The sequence below is a fragment of the Carassius auratus genome, chromosome 50, assembly GCF_003368295.1.
Source record: "Carassius auratus strain Wakin chromosome 50, ASM336829v1, whole genome shotgun sequence".
Classification (NCBI taxonomy): Eukaryota; Metazoa; Chordata; class Actinopteri; order Cypriniformes; family Cyprinidae; genus Carassius; species Carassius auratus.
Genome location: NC_039292.1, coordinates 3,413,312 through 3,435,870, shown reverse-complemented (window position 1 = coordinate 3,435,870; position 22,559 = coordinate 3,413,312). Strand labels below are relative to the sequence as shown.

Here is a 22,559-nt window from a genome sequence, read left to right as displayed (position 1 = left end):
GGATTCATGCAGCAAGCTCCTACGTGTTAACATAGTTTTAATGAATATTATTATGTGGAATGGGTCTACAGCAAAGTGTCTTAAGTGATTCTCTGTATGTTTTTCTCATACAGGTGAAACATTGTGCAGCCTGTCTCTACTGTGGAGTCGCCGGCTTTCAGTCAGCTCCTTAGCATGATAACATAGATTTCATTTTTAAACAGCATTTTTATATATATGTATGTTTTCTAAATTGATTCTGAATAATTCAGATTGCTTTCATTTATTTATTTCAAAATGTTTTGTTATGTTGTCCATTGTTGATAGTTTTCATACTTAAGCTGTGAAAGGAACATTTTTAAGGGCTCAACACAACAGCTTTTATGATGCAGAAGCCACTTTACTTTTTGATTCTGAATATATTATTCATGTGTTTTGTTATTTATTTCAGAAATCCTTGTGATATACAATATTCAGTTTGTGCTGGTCTGACTTAATCAAAATAGTGTTTAAAAATTACTTTCTGTTTTACTTTGTGTTTGTATAGAACATAACGCATAAAAGCGCATTAATGGGAACATTAAAGTTCTTTAAAAAAGTAACTAAAAAGTTACTTTTAACAGTAATGCATTACTTTTTGGTGTAAGTAATCAACAAAGTAATTGAGTTACTTTTTGAATTAAGTAACTAGTAACTGTAACTACTTACGATTTCATAGTACCTAGCACAACACTGTCTAGAACTACATCATGTTAACCCAGTGCACACAACGCCTCTGTACGTCCAAATTCTCCTGATATGGGAACAGGAGACTTGTCAGTCAATAAATGGAAAAGCAAAGTAACTGGTGTTACTTTTTTGAAAAAGTAACTCGGATATTTTCTTGTAAATTAAAAAGTAATGCGTTACTTTACTAGTTAATTGAAAAAAGTAATCTTTAACAGACATCTTGCAGATGTACAAGTGCTATCTGGCCTAGTCTGTATCTATAATTTTATGGTTACCATTGTAGTTTTTTTTTTGTAAAGGAACCTTCTAGATTTTCCTCACTAAGAATGTGTATTCAATTACAAGAAACAAAACTACTAGAGATGTTTATCTTTTCGTTTTGTGTTTAATAAAGAAAACGACAGATTGACAGACAGAGCAATATGAATCTCTCTACGAATCCCAGCGGGCGTTTGCATTTTAATAGAAAACAAGTGCAAATGTTTTATTTGTCTTTCTCCTTCTGTTCTTTCTCTTTCTTGTCTTTCTCGGTTTTGGCCTCTTCTGCTTCGTGTTTCTTGATGAGCTCTTCCACTTCCTTCTGCTTGAGGACTTTGATTCTGGTCTTGCCATTCTCTCGTGTCAGTGTGGCAATCTCCACTACGAGAGTGGACAGGAAAAGGAACACAATTAAATTTAAAGACTGTTCTTGCTGAGTCTACTGAAACAACATCATCTTCAGCATCTGTGAACAAGTATGCAACATCTTTCTGCATGTAAGAGTTTTAAGGTAAAAAAAAAAAAAAGCTGCTTGTAAAAAAAAAGTCTAATATATATAAAAATAATATTATAGTCAAACTTATATAGTCAAATGCACTAGACAAATTCAAAATTTTCATCAAATAATTGTGATTTCATGTCAAGTGAAAAAAATGGGTTGCAATCGAGACCTAAAACCCATTCAATTTACTGAATGTCTATTGTTTAAAAGGGTTTGTTGTTGCATGACTGCAGTGTGTGTGTTACTGCAATTCAGCACATGATCAGCTGCATTAAGTTAAGAGCACAGATGGATTGTGGGTCTGTATATGATGTCATGATCATTCATAATGCAGAAGGCTGCTCTCTGGCAGACTGCCCTGATCTATCAGACTCGTCTGCATGCTAAAACATTTATTCCATCTCCGTCTCGCCAAACACACACCTTTCTCTGCTGAGAGCTTGCTGACGTCCATGGTCTTGTTCAGCACTTTGACAGCGAGAGCGAGGGCAGACGACAGAGTCATCTCTCCCTCTTTATAGTCCTGCTTCAGCATTGACACAGCAGCCTGAAACACACAAACACGCACTTTTAAGTTTCTGAACTGAGGTGTTTTGATATCTTTTTTTTTTGTTGTTGTCAGAGAATAGAACAGAAGTCTCGAATTAAGGACAGGTGTCTTGTCGCCATCTACTGGCCAAAACATGATATTATTACAGTGCACTAGTAGACAAACATGGTGATTGGTCATACTTTTTTTTTTTTTTTTAAACACTTAACTTTAGAAGAAAAAACCTGAATTCCAACATGCAACCTCAGAGTTTACAAACAAAAAGTAATATGACAATCTACATGCTTAGTGATAAAAAGCAGTATAACGTAACATGTAAGATGCTTTGTGAGGACATCTGGGAACACTTTGATGTAATAACTCTTGAATATTCTGTGCCGATTTTTGAGCGAAAAATCTGATAGATTTTAAATCGTACTATCAATCAATAAAACAAAACAATTGCAATTTTTTCTTCTGAAAATAATCGCGATTATTTGCAATTTCGCAATCAATCTTCAAATTAATGCAAATGCAGTATATTTTAAATATTTCTTTAAATGGCATCTTTTTTTAGGACTGAAAGTGAGTAACGCTTAACATTATATAAACATTACAGTATAATTGAGAGCTATCAAGTTTACATTTATTAGTTTAAAAAAAAAAAAACAACAACCACTTCTAATTTCAGTGAACGTAGACAATTATAATAAATGTCACATTTAGCTTCACGTGCCCTGATTTATTTAAACCAAATGATTGTTATGAACAGATTTGGTTCAAATGAACAAGTCCAAAATTAATTGTACCTTCTAGCACTAGTTGGACAGTTTCAAACAAGGCAATGAAGCGATCCGAATGTGAATGTTGGTTTCACTCACTGCGCTGTTGTTGCCGATGCACGTGGCTTTCCAGCCTCCATAGTTTCCGCTGGGGTCACTCTGATAGAGCTGGAAGCCGTAGTGTTTGTCCCATCCCATATACAGCAGAGACACACCGAAGGGCCTTTTACCTGGCAAAACACACATTCTGTTAATATTCCACAGCCCACAACTTCACCAAGATCGTGTTAGAAATAGATTCAACTGTTTTTATATGTTGTACCTCCAAACTGTGTGTAAGCCTGTTTGATGTCACACAAGGCAGTAACCAGCTGCTCACAGGGAATGGGCTCCTGATACTGCAGCAGGTACCTGCACACACACCGTCACACACTACATCAGTTCTGAGACTCTCAAACCAACGCAGCTTTTAGCAGGAGTCAAAGTGATGCTTCACTCACCTCTGTGCGATGAGCCTCAGCTCGTTTGTGAGGACGTTGGCATCTGACGTAATTCCCGCTACACTGCATGCCATGTCTCTGCGTTACAGAAGCACCACACACCAGTGCTGTTATTAGAGACTATAACTAAACTATTACAAATCATTTTCAGTAAATGCAAAAAAAGAGAGATATAAAATAGATTAAAATACAATTAGATAAATGCAACTCTCTCCATATCAAAATTAAATAATATTTTTTATCTTTAAAAAAAAACCAAAATGCACATAAGAAATTTTAACTTTTGCTATTTTTTTTATTAAACTGGAAATATAAAAATTTAAGATAATTTAATAGATTTCTCAAAAACATAATTACATGAAATATTAATTAAAATATAAATATTAATGCAATTCCTTCTAAACTAAAAATCAATGCCATTTTAAAAAATATATAAAAAAAAAAAAAAAAAAAAAAAAGCTAATTTAATAGAGATTTCTCAAAAAACAAAAAGTTTATTAAATTAGGGCTGTGTATTGCCAAGAATCTGGCGATGCGATACGTATCACGATACACGGGTTGTGATACGATACATTGCGATACTGTAAGCAAGGCGATATATTTGGATATTTCTTATTTTAGGAAAAGTATATATTGTAATGAAAGCTGTCATTAAAAACACACCACTATATGGAAACCTTAGCAATAAATACATAAATAAAAATAGTTTAACCAGAACACAGCGAGATCTGCATTTGCAATAATCAGTCCCTGTAACATTCAACATTATTGAACCACTTTTTGTGCAGTTTGAGTAAAGGGGGATAAATTAAAGTGCTTGCAGGATCCTTTAGTTAAATGTATAATACGTATAAAATGTATTTTTATAAAAAAAGACCACACACATATGTATATATGTATATTAGACCCTGCTTTAGAGGTTCACAGTTTCAGTGTACAATTGTGTCACAAAATTAATACAGATAATGAACCTTTCCACTTGGATTTGACAGGTTTTTACATTTATTCATTTAGCAGATGCTTTTATCCAAAGCGACTTCGAAATGAGGACAGTGGAAGCAATCAAAATTAACAAAAGAGCAATGATATAGAAGTGCTATAACAAGTCTCAGTTAATTTTAACGCAGTACACGTAGCAAGGGCTTTTAAATAATAGAATAAATAAAAAGAAAACAGATAGAATAGAAAAAGAACAGAGCGAGCTAGTGTTAGTTTTTAAGAATATAATTAGAATAGTGAGTGTTAAAGAGGGTCAAATAAAGATGGACAGATGTGTTTTAAGCCGATTCTTGAAGATGGATAAGGACTCAGCTGCTCGGATTGAGTTGGGGAGTTCATTGTTCTGCTGCAAGCAGAATTGAGCTAGAAGAATACAAGCCAAAAATCTAAATATGGAATAGTGCACGAAATCCACAAATATTTAGATTTTTTTTTTATTACGAATATTAACGTAAATTTGTTTTATATTGAATATCAGTACAATTCCTTCCATATATTAGAACTTCAACTCTTGGGAAACCTTAAAATCCATAATTTTCAAATCCTGATTTAAAGGCCAGAAAATATTTGAACCCAAACTTATTGAATCCCATAACAAACACTCACTCGTTGAGTTTGTAAATCTTCTCAGAGAAGAACACCTCGTCCAGAAGCTTGTGGATGTTCCTCCTCTCTGCCGCCAGCAGCACGCCGTCATTGGCCAGGATGCCCAGACAGGTGCCGGCGTGACCGATGGCCTCCATGGCATATTCTACCTGATACAGACGGCCTGCCAACACACACACACACAGAGAGAGAGAGAGAGAGAGAGAGAGAGAGAGAGAACGTTTACAAATGACCAGAACCAACATTTACATTAATGCCACACAATAACAATAATAAAAGCTCTCACCCTCTGGTGAGAAAATAGTCGTTCTCGAGTCATATCTCCGAGACTGTTAAATAAAACAAAATCTAATTTAGTCACGATTAAATTGTGATCTTAATTTATTGTGAAGCATATTATCTGCATTAAGAATTAAGAAAATCCACTAATAATGCAACACTTACCATTATGCCTTTAAATAAAACGAAACCTGCAAACAAGAGAAAAAAATGCTTAATTGACCATTAACAAATTGCACATACATTATTATTAACAATTATAATATTTAATAATGTGTTGATTTGTGCTGCTGCCCGAAAAAATAAGAACCTAAACACTCAATGAGTAACACAATTAAACAGAAAACACGTCTAAAAACATATCTAACCTACCTAAAAATGTATATACTAAGAGAATGAAGCATAAATGTAAATTGTAAAGCTGCTTTCGGTTTCTCCTGTATGGACGGTTTAGCTTTAGCATTAGCACCTGCATCACAGCATGAAGCAGCAACTTTTCATTTCATTTAAATATATTCTACGCTTATTTCAATTCACATTAGTTCCGCTTTTCGCACAAGCACAGAAAGCTTTACTTTGTGATGGGCATCATATATAATGTGTAAAATATAGTATAGTATTATTATCTTCATACCTAAAGACTTAGCTCGCGCTGACTATTCACTGTTGCAGCTCCGCTGAAGAATCTCACTGCAGCAAGAAGCGCGTCCACTCTGGATTCACTTCCGGGGTCTGTCACATGTGTCACGTGAAGCTCTGTGATTGGTTACCTTTCTTCAGCGGTTAGCGCTTGCATGCAGTTTAGCTTTTTTGTTTATTAACAACAACTTAAAACTGTAACTTGTATCAAGCACTAATTGCTCTAAATTTGCACCAGTGTCCCAAAATCTGTAAATTTATTTTATATATAGAATTATTAAATAACACAGAAAAATGATCAAGTAATGATATAATCAATGCCTAGAGCAAATCAATCCATTTAAATGCGTTTACAAATTATGAACATCAGTTTTTTCAAAAACTATACCTGATGCACTGATGTGTTTCACAAAAAAATAAAATAAAAATAAAAAAACATAAAAAAAGAAAGTGGTTCATAAGAATCCCGTATTTGGGAAATCAGACCACAGTGTACGTTTTGATTCACTAAAACGAACTGGTTCACGAAAGCCATTTTTTCTGAATCAGATTACCCTCTGCTTCCAGGTATTTTGTGCTGATTAGAGTGGGTGAGCTAGACTGAAAATTCTCGCATATATCCTACAGAAATTATTCACTTAGCTTTACAGCGCCCCCAGTGTAAGGGAGGCTACATTACTATACACTTTATAATAATGTACAAACTATGAATATTTTCACAGCATATTTTAAACCAAAAATCAATTCTAAAAAGCATATTTAAATATTTTAAATAATTTTCAGTATTCATTAATGTAATAAGTTCTGTCATAATTTCAATTCAATACAAAGAACTGTTTCAAAGAAAAGCCATTTGTTTGTGATTTAGAATACACTTATTGTGCTCTACGATATACTATGGTATTATAAATACAGAAAAGACAAACTCAGCATGCTGATCTCATTATTTATTAAAAATTATTTACAATAACAGCATAATCTACAAAAAGAAAGATGATTTTTAATATCTACTGCATCTTTCACCCCTGTGCTGAAGAGTTGCATACTGTCTTCACATGATACCGAACACAAAAACTGAAGCCAAACATTGCAACAAGGCAAAGAGAATTAATATTACCAAAACCAGCCATCGTTCACGCTCTAATGTGAGCTTAGATTAATATATTATCTTTACGGGTGGACTTATTTCCTTAGTCACTGTCGCTCATATTCCCAGACACTAAATGGACGATCATAATAAATAAGTCAGTATATTCTACTGGATCGGATCAAATTGAAGAGTGCTTTTTTGTCGTGACGGTAATATGTGGACGTGCATACAGAAACGAGAAATGAAGAAACAACAAACAGTGTGCTGGAAAGCTTTGAACGTGTGGACACTTTCGCTCCGTCAAATTGGCCGTGTCAAAATCAGCACCATGAAAGAAGAGCAAAGCCTCCGTTGTCTGTGAGGTCGTCGTGCAGTCTTCACGTCCTGATTAGTTTCACATGAACTGAAATCGCAGTTCAGATGAACAGTTTCTTGACACACATTGCAGGCACTGCAATACGAAACGTCCAAATCAAATCTACCAAAGTTCATGCTCCACAACCAGAGCGTGTAAACACACGCAGAGTCGCGTCTGGGTGTGGAGAGACTGATTTGGAGAGAAATGTTGGACATTTGTTGTAAGTGCAAAATGACGACGTCCTCCGGGACGGGAGGATTCGCAAACAAGAGGCACAGCATTCAGAGTTCATAAGGCCTCTGGGGGGTGCTGTTCTGATCAGAGGTCCAATGGCATCTCCGTGGCTTTGAGTCTGATGCGCTACGGCAGAAGAGAACGAGCGACATACTTCAGGATGCCTCCATGTCTGAAAAACGCCACATCCATGTCGCTCTCGAAAAGAGCCGTGACACTGAAACTCTTCCCTGTGCTCGTCTGGAAACAAAGGCAGACATGAACATTAGATATTGCATGGACAAAAATATGCAAACTGCAGTTTAATTAAGAATAGGACAGGGCATGGATACACATTTAGTTTCACAAGCTCTCTATTTCTCTATTAATAGCAAAAAAAAATTCTTGCAAAAAAAAATTCTTAGCTATTGCTATAAATAATAAGGGAAACTTTGAACTTCTATATATTAATTTTAATACTGACAGGGCAGAAAATATGTAGGTCCATTGCTATTTATCTAACAGATTACTTATTGAGACTTCCAGTTCAAAGCGTATTTTGTTTGTGAATCAAACTAAACTTCTGCTGTTTGTTTCTGATTCACAACAAAGAACTGGTTCATTAGCATCATTTGTTTGTGAATTGGACTACAATGACTGTGGCTTTTGGTTGTGATTTACTACAATAAACTATTTCAGGAGTCATGTTTGTGATTTGGATTTTGATTCACTACAAAAAAACTTTTTTTTTTTGTTTTTTTTTAATCAGACTACAATGGTTGTTCTGTGTTTTTGATTTGCTAAAAAGAACTTGTTCATGAGTGTCATTTGATCGTCTATCAGACTACATTGGTGGCATTGTATGTTTTTGATTCATAAAAAAAGTTTCATAAGAGGTCACCTGGCCTACACTGGCTATTCTGAATGTTTTTGATTCATTAAAAAGAACCAGTTCATAAGAGTCGTTTGTTTGTCAGTCAGACTACAATGGTTTGCTGTTATTCTGCGCTATTTGCGAGCACCCCTCAAAAGAAATGCTGAAGTGAACTGATGTGTGTTATCCGTTGCGAGTCGCTCTACCTGTACTATGAGCTGTTGTCTGGGTATGAGCTCCTGTGGGATGTTGATGGTGAATCGCTCTTTTCCACACAGCTCCAGCGAGTCGGCATTCTCTCCTGGCAGGAACTGCAGCGGAGCGATTCCCATCCCCACCAAATGATTCCTATGAATCTTCTCAAAGCTCTCCGCTATCACTGCACGGACCCCCTATAGAACACAGTTAAGAGAGTCCGTATGTTGAGTGCTTGCTCTGAATCAATCACAGGAAATTGTGTAGTACAAAACAGGTTCCTCAGGAAGAGGAGTGTGGGACCAGTACCAATAAATAAGGTCCTTTGGCGGCCCAGTCACGTGAGCTGCCAGAGCCGTACTCTTTTCCTGCCAGGATAATGAGAGGAACACCATCTTTCTGATAACGTTCAGCAGCTTCAAACACATCCAGCTGTGATGAGAAAATGTGCATCAAACAATGAGTTCAGAGTCAGAAGGAAGCGTGTTCAAACTGGTTTAGTCTGGTCACTAACCGTCTGTCCTGATGGAATGTGCAAGGTTTTGGGTCCGGCTTTCCCCATGAGGCGGTTTTGAAGCTTTATGCTGGCAAATGTTCCTCGAGTCATTACAGCATCGTTTCCTCTCCGTGCGCCATAGGAATTGAACTCACGAGGGGTCAAACTGAGTCAAATTTATATAGGAACTGAACTTAGTTTTTTAATCATCTTTATCCTAAACATATTCATGAAAAAGCATTTTTACTACAAAAATGTAACGTAAATTACAATAAATTATTTTAAGGACTAATATATTAACATACTGAGAAGAAACAGTGCCAAAACCCCTATAGATCATCTCACCGTTTGCTCTGCAGGTATTTGGCAGCAGCGCTGACTCTTGCGATGCTTCCCGCAGGAGAAATGTGATCGGTTGTTACTTTATCACCCAGAAAGAGAAGTGGGTACGCACCCTCAATGGACTGAGGAGTGCACGCCTCTTTAGACTGAGACGAAGGGAAACAGGGACCATGTTAGTGTCAAAATACTGTGAACGTGATGCATGAGGAGAGCTGCCGCTGAATAACACTGGTGTAGTTACTGTTAACTAAAACTATTACAAATCACTTTCATTAACTGAAATAAAGCTGAATTACAGAATACTAAAATCGCAGAAACTTAAATTGAAAAACGTTCAAGCTAAATAAAAAATATAGCATATATAGAATAAAAATTACATTACAAAAAAACAAACTAACAACTTTTTTTTTCTTTTTTTACAAATATTTAAAATGACAAACTTACTTTAAAAAAAAAAATACATTAAATATTTAACATTTAAAATATCTTAATATAAATACTTTAAAAAAAAAAAAATGAAAACTTATAACATTTACAAAGTCACATAAAAATTCCTGAAATTATAATGAAAACTAAAAATAAAAAAATAGAAGTAAAAAAATAAAAATAAAATACTGAATGACACTCACCAGTTTGCTGAAGAAGGACGGACATCGAATGTAAGTCGATTTGGGATCCCACGGGAAGAGAGGAGATTCGGCAGACTCTAAACTGTTCCAGAACGTACTTCCTTTCTGCAGACAATCACACAAATCAGCCAGTATTAACAGATAATTTTAATAAGTCAACTGATGCAGTGAATCAATCAATTCACATTAATCATACTGTATATATTTTGTGGGAAACATGTGCTCTGATAATCCTCGCACCTCCATCCGGCTCCTCAGCTCTTTGAACATGGAGGCGATGACGATGTTCTCCTCCGTGTGGTTCACCTCTTCTTTGGAGGGCCAGATATCCCGCAGATACACATCCTTCCCCTCCGAGTTCACCCCCAGTGGCTCTGTCTCCAGATTGATGCTGACTGTGCCTGCGATCGCATACGCCACCACCAATGGAGGTGAAGCCAAATAATTCGCCCGAACACAGTCACACAGGCGTCCCTCTAAATGCCTGTTTCCTGACAGCACGCCACATGCCACCAAATCACCCTGCACACAACATACAGATTAATACATAGCAGATCAGAGAGAGGAAGTGAGGCAGACATGAGAGATTAAACGGTCTCACCTGTTTAATGGCGTCCACCACACTCTCAGGTAAAGGTGCTGTATTACCCACACAAGTGGCACATCCATAACCCACCACCTCGAACCTGAAAACACACCATCACAAGGCATGCGTATTAAGTCAACTGTGTATGTGTTTATGTATAACAAAACTAAAAGAAGTGTGAAAATGCCATTTATTTTTGGTAAATAATCTATCTATATTTAAGGTAAAATGTATTATGTTTTCTTTGTTTATTATTTAAATATATTACATTATTAAATATTTTTATTACACATTTTATATATTTTTTATTTAGTGATAGCTTTCATTAATGATAACCTATGTGGTTTCACTAATTTATTATTATACTATTTATACACATTAAATTGTGTTTTCTACATAATAAATAAAAAAGGTTTACATGAAGTTACACAAATAATAATAATAATTTAAATTATATATTTTATTATAATAGGAAAAGTTATTGTTACATATCAATAACAGAAAATAATATGTTTTATATTATAGAAGTGGTACACAAAAGCACTAAGAAAAAAAATTAAATATACTTTTAAAATTACAACAACAAATACTAGTGATGTTCAACATTTTTCCATTATATATCTTATTACATACCGTTTTATACATATTATATCACTTAAGTAGTTTTTTTTTTATTTTAATGATAGCTTATGTTAACAATAACCTTGCTATGTGTGAGGGAGTATGTGTATATATGGTGTGTATGGAGTGTGTACCCAAGTTTCCCGAGGTAGGGCAGGACTCCACTGGTGTTCAGATAATGTGTGACAGTTCCACTGCCAGGCACCAGACTGGTTCTGATATACGGTTTTACCACCAGACCAGCCTCAATGGCTTTCTTCGCCAGTAGACCTGAACAAAACACAGACATACATATGAGATGCACTTAACACTGTGCAAACAGCTCACATCAGATCTACAGGCGTGTTGACATCTGACCTGCGGCCAGCATGACAGACGGGTTGCAGTTATTGGTGCAGCTGATGACAGCAGCGATGACGACAGATCCATGCGCCAGGTTGTACTCGGCCCCCTCATGCAGGAACGGGACCCGAGTTGCCTGCTTCTCTTTGGATATGTGGAAGCCCTTAAAACCCACCTACACATACATATAAAGCACAAAAACATATACAGGTATTAGTTATGTCAAAGGTACTTTGCAACCAAGTTGGTAGCAATTTAATGTGGTAATGGGTGCATTCACCTTCTCATTCAGGCAGTTGATAAAGTCTTCCTTCATGCAAGTCACAGCAACTCTGTCCTGCGGCCGTTTGGGTCCACTGACATGAGGCACAATTGAACTCAGGTTCATCTCTATCACCTATTATACAAACCGCATCACATGACTTAGCAGGCAAAGGCTTTACTTTTTCTTTTTTTTTTGCTTTCATTGTTACTCATTTCACTTGTTGAGGTTTGTCATTTATTTTCAATTCATTCAAAATTTTGGGATAAGTGAAAATAAAGAGTCATTAAAGTTACATTTCCAATCTCTTTTTCAAATGGTTTTTTGAACTTTGCTTATCAAAGAATCCTGATCTGAACTGTTTTCAAAATTTATAATACCGTATTTTCCAGACTATTACTCGCACTTTTTTTCGTAGTTTGGCTGGTCCTGCGACTTATAGTCAGGTGCAACTTATTTATCAAAACTATTTTGACATGAACCAAGAGAAAACATTACCGTCTCCAGCCGCCAGAGGGCGCTGCTCAGTGCTCCTGTCAGAGAGCTGCACGGGTCCGATTTTGTAAATCCGCACCCGCCCGTAACCGCAGTGATTAAAACCGCATCCGACCCGTTTTCCGACAGCAGCACTAATTAAAATCCGCTCCCGACCCGACCCGCTTAAAATGGAACCGACACCCAACCCGCACCCGCAATCAAATCAGTTAAGCCAATCACATTAGACACACTTTTTTTTCTAATTTTATTGGCAGGTCATACAGAAGTTATTTAGGCCTATGGAAAACTCTTTTTAAAAGATATTCATTTTTTATACATTTTATATTAATTTTGATCAATGTTTTATCAATCAATTGCTCGTATTTAATAAAAAGCAAATATATATAGCAGGCAATGTAGCTAATAACCTTAGTGTAATTGACAGAATTACAAAAAAATATTTTGCTACCTAAAAGTTAAATATTTTTTGTGTCACGCATGCATGCATGTCTATTTCCCTCATATTAAATATAAAACGCATGTGGACTAATATTTTTCCAATGTCTGGACTCCTTTATTAATGGAGTATATAAACAGACGTTTCAATATATTGGTATTAAATGGATTTTCTGAGAATTTATATTTCACGTTTTTACTGCAAATGTCGAAATACGTGCTCTTTGGTCCATCAGTGCTTGAGTCACTGATCACATTAGAACAGTGATCCTCAAATCTGGCTTGCGAGATCCACTTTCCTGTGAAGTTTAGCTCTAACAATAATCAAACACGCATGAGTTTGCTAATAATTGTCTTCAGGATCATTAGAAAAATCACAGGCAGGTGTGTTTAATTGGAGTCGGAACTAAACTCTGCAGGAAACTGGATCTCGCGAGCCAGATTTGAGGATCACTGCATTAGAATAAAATATCTCATAATAAAATACAAGATTGACTGATTTATAAATGTATATGCATAGTTCTCATCCGTTGGAAATACAGATAAACGCTTTCATTTGTTGTATTTTTGATCCTGAAACAAAACAGAACAGCAAAAGAGCGAATCATACCACCGTCTGAGGTTGTGCTTCAAGTCGAACGCACCAATTTTTTTAAATCGTTCACAGCTGAGCATCGCGAGAGGCGGATCTGCGCCAGAGCGTGCATTTGAATGAGCTGCACAAAGTCATTTTCAGATGCAATAAAAAAAAATAATTTTTTTTTAAAAAAACCTGGATAGCCTAGATTAGGCCCATATTCACAAATGTGTTAGCTATGGAATTAAATATCTGATATTCCGATTGTCAAATACATGCAAGTGGAAGTGTGTTGTTGTATGTATATATATATATATATATATATATATATATATATATATATATATATATATATATATATATATATATATATATATATATATATATATATTTATTTATAAACGGAAAAAAAAAACAATGGAAAAAAAAAACAGCTGGCTGGTCTTTTATGTCTGTTAATGACTCATGCAGCTGTTTGCGCAGATGTGATTTTTTTTAAAGTGGAACGTATGCCTATTTTTACGTTTGCACGTGACTGTTTTGAACCCGTGTTTAGACCCGTGTTTCCCCTGTGTCCGACCCGACCCGCACCCGACACAGTTGGATATTTTTCACCCGTTTCAGCCAAATTTGCGGGTCACCCATCGGGTAGCCGCGGGTACCCGAACCCGTGCAGGACTCTAGCTCCTGTAGTCTACACTGAAGACATAGAGTGCCCTCTGGCAGCTGTAGACGGTAATGTTTTCTCTTGGTTCTTGGTTATAAATATATGCGACTTATAGTCCAGTGCGACTTATATATGTTTTTTTCCTCATCATGACGTATTTTTGGACTGATGCGACTTATACTCAGGTGCGACTTATAGTCCATAAAATACGGTAATAAGTATCGTTTCTTGAGCAGCAGATCAGCATATTAGAATGATTTCTGAAGAATCATGAAGACTGGAGTAATGATGCTGAAATTTTTCTAAAAGTCCCCAAACTCTTAAACAATTGTGTTTAAAGACACACAAAAGGTAGAGGAGCTAAAACAACCTGTTTACTTCTCAAAATGCTCATTAAATCTAAAATAAACCAACCTCTGAATACTGTGGCTCTTCTGATTGGTCACTGTAGCTTCTGAAGAGTTTGATAGCCTTCAGATAGTCTTCTAAAACCACAAGCTTCTCCTCACTGCAAACTGATAAGAAATACATTTTTGCATCATGTTACATCCTTACAAACGCTTGGAGCTTCAGGCTGTATCTAAAGTACACAGTATGGTCCCTACTGGTGTGTTTAAAGTGCTGAAGGGTGATGTCATCCACAGGAAAGAAGCTCACGGTGGCGTTGTACTCGGGGCACATGTTAGCGATGGTGGTCCGATCGGGAGCCGAGAGCTGCTGTACACCAGGCCCAAAGAACTCCACAAACTTCCCGCCGATTCCTGCCTGACGCAGATGCTGAGAAACAAAGATCAGATCAGTGCATGACACATCATTGAGATTTGCACATTCACTGATGATGTCATACATTAAGGAAACAAGGGCTTCACTGTACCTTTGTAATGCCAAGTACGATATCAATGGACGTGGCAAGAGGACTGATGGTCCCCACGAGTTTACATCCGACAACCTGTGGCAGGGTCAAAGACACTGGCTGACCTAACATGACCGCCTCTGATTCAATACCTCCAACTCCTGAGAGAGAGAGCATGAGAGAGACACTGTGAGATAAACAAGACAGAAGATATAACACAACAACTGACATCATGCTCACCCCATCCTAAGATCCCGAGGCCGTTGATCATGGTGGTGTGGGAGTCCGTTCCCACCACGCTGTCAGGATAAATAAACCCCTCCCCTTCCTGTACCACCTGACACAGGTACTCTAGATTCAGCTGATGCACTGTGTTGATGTCTGGCGGGACTACGTTGATGTTTTTAAAGGCTTTTGAGCACCACTAGAAAAAACAAATTGTGAAAAACAAGACTTATGTATGGTTTGTTTCATAACTTCAGTGTGATGTGATTGGTGTTTAATGTTGTTTTCATGTATATAGAAATCAGAGAGAGTTCTGAAAACTCACCTTAAAGAACTGCAGCCTCTCTTTGTTTCGGATTAGCTCCATCTCTTGGTTTCGGATCATCGTTTCAGGCCTGTGTGTCAGACAGACATCAGAGAATGCAGACAGATTGATGTGAAGAGAGCTTGTGTTAGTGTGTGTGTGAGGTTTAGACATACTCTGACACGGGCTGAAGGTGGAAGGGGCATAGGAGGGGTGTATTCTCAATCTGTACTGCTGTGCTTTTGCCACTGGGGGGGTCGGAGCAGGAGGCTTTACTGCAGCCGCCCCGATGACCCGGTCGTTGACCTGCACAGTGACTGCCGCTGCTGCTGCCTCGTGGAGATGGTCGGCCGGCAGGAGATCTGACGGTGGCACCATGACTCTCATCCACGGGACTTGGAGGGCTCTGGATGGCACTGAGAAATCAGGCAAATGCTTGTTAGCAGTTTTGTTGCTTGATTGTGACAACGTGTTGCATCATGCCTGGTTAAGCGCATAAAAAGAGATCGTTTTCGCAAAAACAGTAGCACAATACATGATCACCCTAATGACTGTGTACGTTCAGAGTTCTGGGCGTCATCGTCGTTTATGTTAATTCTGTAATTATTAGGTTTTAAAACATAAATACTGCCTTAATCTGTCCTTAAACCTTTGAGTTCACTCTCACCATTTGCTGTAGTCAATCTGGAGAGAATGATCTACGATGAGGTCTGTGGGGCATCTGGGGTTCACCAAGTTCGGATCGACCCCCTGTTTAGCTAAAGCATCTCTCATAGCTGCCAGATCCACCATAGCAGGAATTCCCCTGTGAACACAGTGGTGCTATCAGGACGTATCCAGCCTTATGAACAGGCCCAGTTAGCATGCAAATGAAGATAGGGCTGTTATTCTTTAATTTTTTTAAATCACATTTATAATAGCAATCACAATTTTTATCAGGGGGTAAAAACTAGTCGATTACTCACGTAAAATCCTGTAACAGAACCCTGGCAGGTGAGAACGCAACCTCGGCCTGGTTCTGCAGCTTCTGCCAGTCCAGAATACTGGAAACATCCTCTGTCTTTATGTAGAACCCGTCACACTTGCGTATGGTGGACTCCAGGAGAACCCGCATGCAGAACGGCAGTTTCTCTAAAGGAGACAAGACTTTATTTTACATCTGAAATCCACTGAGTTTAATTTCATGTTTTTTTTTATATTTATATATAACAAGTGACGTCAGCAATGATGTCACTTGCGTCTGTGCACGATTTAATTCCATTAAAGCATTATCTCACCATATCTGACATCACTCAGCTTCTGTGGGTTGAAATATCGCCGCTCTGCATACTGTTCGCTCTGGAGAGTGTCGATCAAATGGCCGAACGGATGTTCTGTACAGAATAAAAGACTTTATTGAGGATTTTGAGAGGCTGAGCTGATAAATGAATGTCATTTACATAACAGTGACAGTAAAATAATGGCTTGTGTGTTTGAAACTCATTAATCTTATCTGGATTTTGGTTTGGCTTTGACTGTGCACCTGCAACGACCAGACAGAATCAAAACTGGCCCAGATAACAGCAGACCATCATCTAAAGCCTCATAATATAACTTCAATAGTGTGTATCTTTTGGCAATGAGTACTTAAAGCTTACAAGCCCAATTCACATCCATTCAGGGCAGAAACGCAAGAATTAAATGACATGTGAACATTCAATTTAGGGATGCAACAAAAGAAAGAGATAAATGAAAGTGACACAATCCATGTTCAAAGCTGAACACTGACATTTACAGAAGCATATTATGATATGATTAAGTAGCTGATAAATAAATTAACACTTTTAATCAGTAAGGACTCAATTGAGCAAAAGTGTGACAGTTCACTAATCAAAGAGAGCTCAACGAAACCACATCCTCATCCCTGGGCATGATATACACACACTAGTCCTGATGCATAGCAGTATATCGTGACCCTGTGTGACTGCATGTATGCAAGATAAACACGCACAGACACGCTTATCACTCACAGCCTGCGTCTGCCGCCTGCTGCAAGCCTTAGATTAGGTTAGATGAGTTCAGATTAAACAGAAACTGCAGCAAAGGAACAAAAACCTGCATTGCCACATCCAAACACACAAAACCCATGATCTAGATTTATGACAGAAGATAAAGACACTGGGTGGGAAAAGTAAATAACACTCTCACTAACAGAAAATCAGATTACAGAAGGTTCAGTCCACTGACATGAAAACTAATATGAAGTAAACCTGTTAACTGTCGGTTCCACTTTTTGAGCACAGACGTGAAAATGACATTTCCAACTTAAACTGTTATCAATTTTGTGTTTGGTCCACAGACTTAAGGTTGTTCTCTTTGTAAAGCAGACACTCGGCAGATTATTGCAGAAGTGAAGAGGGTTATAAATATTATATAACAAAAAAAGTTATAGAAGTTTAAGTTTATGAAAATATAAAATAATAATTAAAATATTTATATTTTATATAAAATATATATTTTACAAAACATAGAACTAGAAAATAAAAACCAAAATTCTGAACAAGTTATGTTCCAAATTTGAGGTTGATATCTCAAAGATTTTGTTTGGGCATAGTACCAAGCTTTTCCACTAGATGACCATCAAACCGCATTAGAAACAAATTAAGGGTGCCTTCATTTCCTTTAACTGTTTGAATGATCAGAAATATGTTTATATGTATGGCAGTATTTGATTTCAATTCAACCTCAAAAAACACATAAAAGACATGCTACGATAACTCTGGACTTGCATTATAGTTCACAATGCATCAAAAAAAGGATAAATTGTTTTTTCTTTATATTCAAAATACTTTTAGACCTTTTTTTCTCAAAAAAAAAATAAATACAAATACAATGCCTGTTATCTTTTGAACACTCCATAAAAATGAATAAAGATTTCCACTGATTTTTCATGATTTCATCTATGCATCACTGACTACGTTTACATGCAGCCAATAACCCGTTCAAAACCGGGATATTAGCAATAACCCGGTCGCGCACGGCCATGTAAACACCGGCAAAAACCCGGATATGCTCATAGACTACGTTTACAAGCTGTTAAAATTCGGGTTATGGTTGGGTTAAGGTCATTATTTGGGTTTCTGAAACATTCGGGATAACCCGTTTACATGCGTGAGCAGAGAGAGTTACTCCTGTATACATGGAATGTGTAATCAGTCGCCAATATTGCGATGTAAAAGGCGACGCACAGTTAGCGTCTGGACGTAAGACGCAATATGCGTCATTTCCGATTCTTCTTCCTGTATCCAAAAACTCAAAAGACCAAAGCTGTGTCCAAATTCAGGGTCTGCATCCTCCTTAGGATCCTTCCTACCCGGTTGAAGGAGGATGGGTCCTCCGACGACCGCAAAAACCGGAAGTCGGTGTTTGTGAATTTGGACAGCCTACCCTTCTTTCAGTTCCCTCCCTTACCCGTTGCTCATATCCTGTCGCCTAGCAACCGTGACAGCGCTAAGCAAGACGCGGGTGAAGAGCTCATTATAAACACTTCTGTCTGCTCTTTCGTCCTTAGAAGCGTTAAAAACAGCTTCAATCACTAACAAATAAGCTGTGTGTAAGGGGATATTCACACAGGCAGTAAGGAAGAAGCTAGTTTACGAAAGTAAACTTTTTTTTTTTTTACATATACACGTACAAATGTAAAAAAAATGCTTAACGCTAAAACAAAATGCCTAACTAGAAAACCACTGAAAATATATATTTTTGAAAAGCCAGTTTTTAAAAAACATCGAAAATAATACTCCTCCCCCACTCCGCTACCGCTCGCTTCGTCCTGCCGAAAAGAATTATGGGATAGGTAGGACGCGAAAGGATCCACCACACCCATCCTTCCATTTCGGGGAAAAGGAGGACGCATTTGTGGGCCGCATTTGAAGGATCCTACGAATTTGGACAGCCTTCGTCGCGGCGCTGTGACGTAACATCCTTCAAATGAGTCCTCCGAAGGATGTAGACCCTGAATTTGGACACAGCCCAAGATTCCTTGCGAATAGAACATGCGCAGAACACACATTTTGATGGGGATATGCCGAAACGCGTTTACAAGACCAAATATTCGGGTTAGAAAAGGGGTACCCCAGGTGTTAATATCCCGGTTTTTAAAAACCGGGATATGAGCATATCCGGGTTTTTGCCAGTGTTTACATGGCCGTGCGCGACCGGGTTATTGCTAATATCCCGGTTTTGAACGGGTTATTGGCTGCATGTAAACGTATTCACTATTTCAAATGCACTCTCTGACTCTGACAAGTGCTCTTCTTGCATATTAATAGATTACGGTTGCTCTGTAAAATATTTTACAAATCAGTCACCAAATATCAAAACTACAGTCTTTAAGCTATCCAATGATATATAGTTTGTCAAGATTACTTTAGGTTCTACATGTTTACGGTTCTACATGTTTACCGGTGGGCCAGTGACACTTAACTTAACAGGTTAATTATAATTATTACACCCTTTGCTTCTAAAAGAAACCTGTTGCATTGTAGATCTAATTAAGACAAGGATAATTCTCTTCAAATGTTTCCTTCAATGTACATTTTCCAGTTTTGGGGACATTTTGTTCATTTGAAGAGACCATTTGTCCCATTTATTAAAGGTTGCATTTAAAACAACCTCATCAGGAGGTTTTGTTACAAGCAGTTGTAAAACTATATATTTTTAACTATATATGTAAAACTAGATATTTTGAATAACTGCAGAGAAAGGCTGTGCTTTAGTATATTGACAGAAAACGCTAATACTACTACTAATCAAATGTATACACATAAAAGTACTGAATGATTACCATATTTACATACTACGGTATTTACATAGTAAAACAAGGGTAAGAACACAACGGGAAATCATGGTACATGTTCAAAAAGCATGCTGCACGTGTTATTGCAAACAATACATAATAATCGAGCATCGTACATAACAGGCTCAGTGTCTCAATTCTAAACGAGCTTCCTGCCTAGACAATATTCTAGGCACCCTACACGCAAAAAAACAGTAGCTGTCAAGCTCTCTAGGTTTTGATAAACATCAGTTTGTGCTTGAGCTGGATGTCAGTCGCTCTCTCGCCGCTAGCCGCACTGCTAACGACAACGCCGCCTGTTTCATCCTTATAACAGTAAATATTTAAGAACTGTTTTAACACACAATTGTGTGAAATGTTATGTATACATCTGTCAGAGCGCAAATTAGATAAATATTGTTGTTTTTGTCAGTAAAAACAGTCCTTACCGTGCTGAGGTGAACCGAGCGCCATGATGGCTACTAAAATTAACACGACTCCACTCTCGCTCGGGCCACGACAGCTAGCCAATCAGCACACAGAACCTCCCAGAGAACTGTCCAATCAGAGTACAGCATTGTGCACAGCCTTGACCAATCAACAAACTGTATCTTCTACTCTACTTGTAATCATGCTTTATCCACAATAGAAATAAAAGCGGATATACGGTATATTTTAATGATCCTGTCTATTTAGTAATGTTAAACATTTTCTATGTATCTACCATTTATGGAAATGAAGACGCCCTTAAATTGTTACTAATGGGGTTTGATGGGTTGGTACTACGCTCAAACAAAATCTCACTGAAAGCTCTTTTTTTTTAGATAGTAACCTCAAATTTGGAACATAACTTGTTCAGAATTTTGGTTTGGATTATTTAATGGTTTTAGAGATAAACATGTTTTGTAAAATATATATTTCATATAAAATATAAATATTTTAATTGTTTTATTTTATATTTTTAAACTTCAATAACTTTTTTTGTTATATAATCTGTATAATTTTTATCACTTCTACAATAATCTGCCAAGTGCCAAGTCTGTGGACCAAAGCATTCAAAACTGATAACAGTTTAAGTTGGAAATGCCCGAGTACAGGTACAGACTCACCCATAACCTTCTGTGATTCATAGTATTTATTGTTGTTATTTAAGTGTACCATTTATAGGGTAGGGGCGGGAAGATTTTTTGCTTTTTTTGAAAAAAAGTGTCTTATGCTTACCAAGACTTTTATCTGATCAAATGCACAGTAAAAATACTCTGAAATAATTGTTAAATGTCATTTATTCCTGTGATGTAAAGCTAAATGTTCTTTTTTTCTTCTTCAGTGTCACATTATCCTTTAGAAACCATTCTAATATGCTGATTTGATGCTCCAGACATTATTGTTATAATTCTGTTAGGATTTGATGAATGGAAAGTTCAGAAGAATGGCATTTATTTGAAACAGAAATATGTTGTTACATTTTAAATGTTCAATCCTAAAAAAAAAAAAAAAAAAATTCACAACAAAATCACACTGACCCCAAACAACCCAAACAGTAGTGTATTAAAGATAATATTCTTCATTTTTATTTATTTATAATTTTAAAATTATAATAAAATATTTTTAAATCCGGGTTAAACAATACTTGAAATAAAGTAAATGTTAGCTGAAATAAAATAAAATATAATGACTCATATAATGACTATAACTCATATTTTGGCAAGTATGACACCATTTATCATTTACTTTTAGTTTAACTTGAAATACTAAAATAACTAATACTAAATATAAAAAAAAAAGAATAAAAAAAACTGTTATAGACAAAAAAAGATCTAAACATTGAGCTAAAAATAAATTATATATAAAAAAATGATTTCAAAATATTAACAAAAACAAATGGTATATCAATACTATAATAACATAGATTTAATATATTAATGTATTATCATACATATAAGCATACTTTTTTATTAACCTTTAAGTCAATTTATCAAGCTATAGAAGTCCAGCTTTGTGCTGTTTTCTGATCCTCTCAATTAAGTTGTTTTGCTACTATATCTTTTAGACATCTATGTAAATAACCTGTGTATTATAATTGCCTAACCTCTGATGTTGTTCACATTGTTAATCATCAGCATGACTTATTTGCTCATTTTATGTTAATGTACTCAGAACCATAATGAATTCTGAATGAGCCATTTTTTCTATATTAAAATGGTTTACCATGTCATTATTACTCTGGATTCAAGCTTTGCGAGTTGTTTGCAGGTAGGTCGCTCATCTGTGCTGTGCTCCTGGCTGAAGAGGGCATGTGAGGTCTCACCAAGGGTCTGTCTTTTTTTTTTTTTTCTTCACGTCATCTGACAGGAAGTGAGATCATCACATCTGT

At 36.6% G+C, this 22,559-nt stretch overlaps 2 protein-coding genes across 2 annotated transcripts; both read right to left on the bottom strand.

The window, feature by feature from the left end:
• Nucleotides 1–1,137: 1,137 nt before the first annotated feature.
• LOC113066671 (proteasome subunit alpha type-4-like) lies at nucleotides 1,138–5,892 on the bottom strand. Its single transcript, XM_026238619.1, has 9 exons — nucleotides 5,798–5,892; nucleotides 5,329–5,354; nucleotides 5,171–5,213; nucleotides 4,885–5,047; nucleotides 3,280–3,357; nucleotides 3,102–3,190; nucleotides 2,879–3,009; nucleotides 1,892–2,015; nucleotides 1,138–1,347 (listed from the first exon to the last, which is right to left on the bottom strand). The coding sequence occupies exons 2-9, from the start codon at nucleotides 5,329–5,331 to the stop codon at nucleotides 1,193–1,195; spliced, it is 786 nt and encodes a 261-aa protein (XP_026094404.1). The 5' UTR covers nucleotides 5,332–5,354; nucleotides 5,798–5,892; the 3' UTR covers nucleotides 1,138–1,192.
• A 1,200-nt stretch (nucleotides 5,893–7,092) lies between these two features.
• On the bottom strand, nucleotides 7,093–20,659 carry LOC113066670 (iron-responsive element-binding protein 2-like). The gene is made up of 21 exons (XM_026238618.1): nucleotides 20,635–20,659; nucleotides 16,647–16,742; nucleotides 16,335–16,500; nucleotides 16,037–16,174; nucleotides 15,546–15,785; nucleotides 15,391–15,460; nucleotides 15,081–15,264; nucleotides 14,862–15,001; nucleotides 14,593–14,764; nucleotides 14,402–14,502; nucleotides 11,829–11,945; nucleotides 11,564–11,723; nucleotides 11,341–11,476; nucleotides 10,601–10,685; nucleotides 10,240–10,521; nucleotides 10,000–10,104; nucleotides 9,374–9,516; nucleotides 9,047–9,194; nucleotides 8,842–8,964; nucleotides 8,544–8,729; nucleotides 7,093–7,724 (listed from the first exon to the last, which is right to left on the bottom strand). Exons 1-21 carry the CDS (start codon nucleotides 20,657–20,659, stop codon nucleotides 7,611–7,613), a joined length of 2,931 nt encoding a protein of 976 aa, XP_026094403.1. The 3' UTR covers nucleotides 7,093–7,610.
• Nucleotides 20,660–22,559: the final 1,900 nt, after the last annotated feature.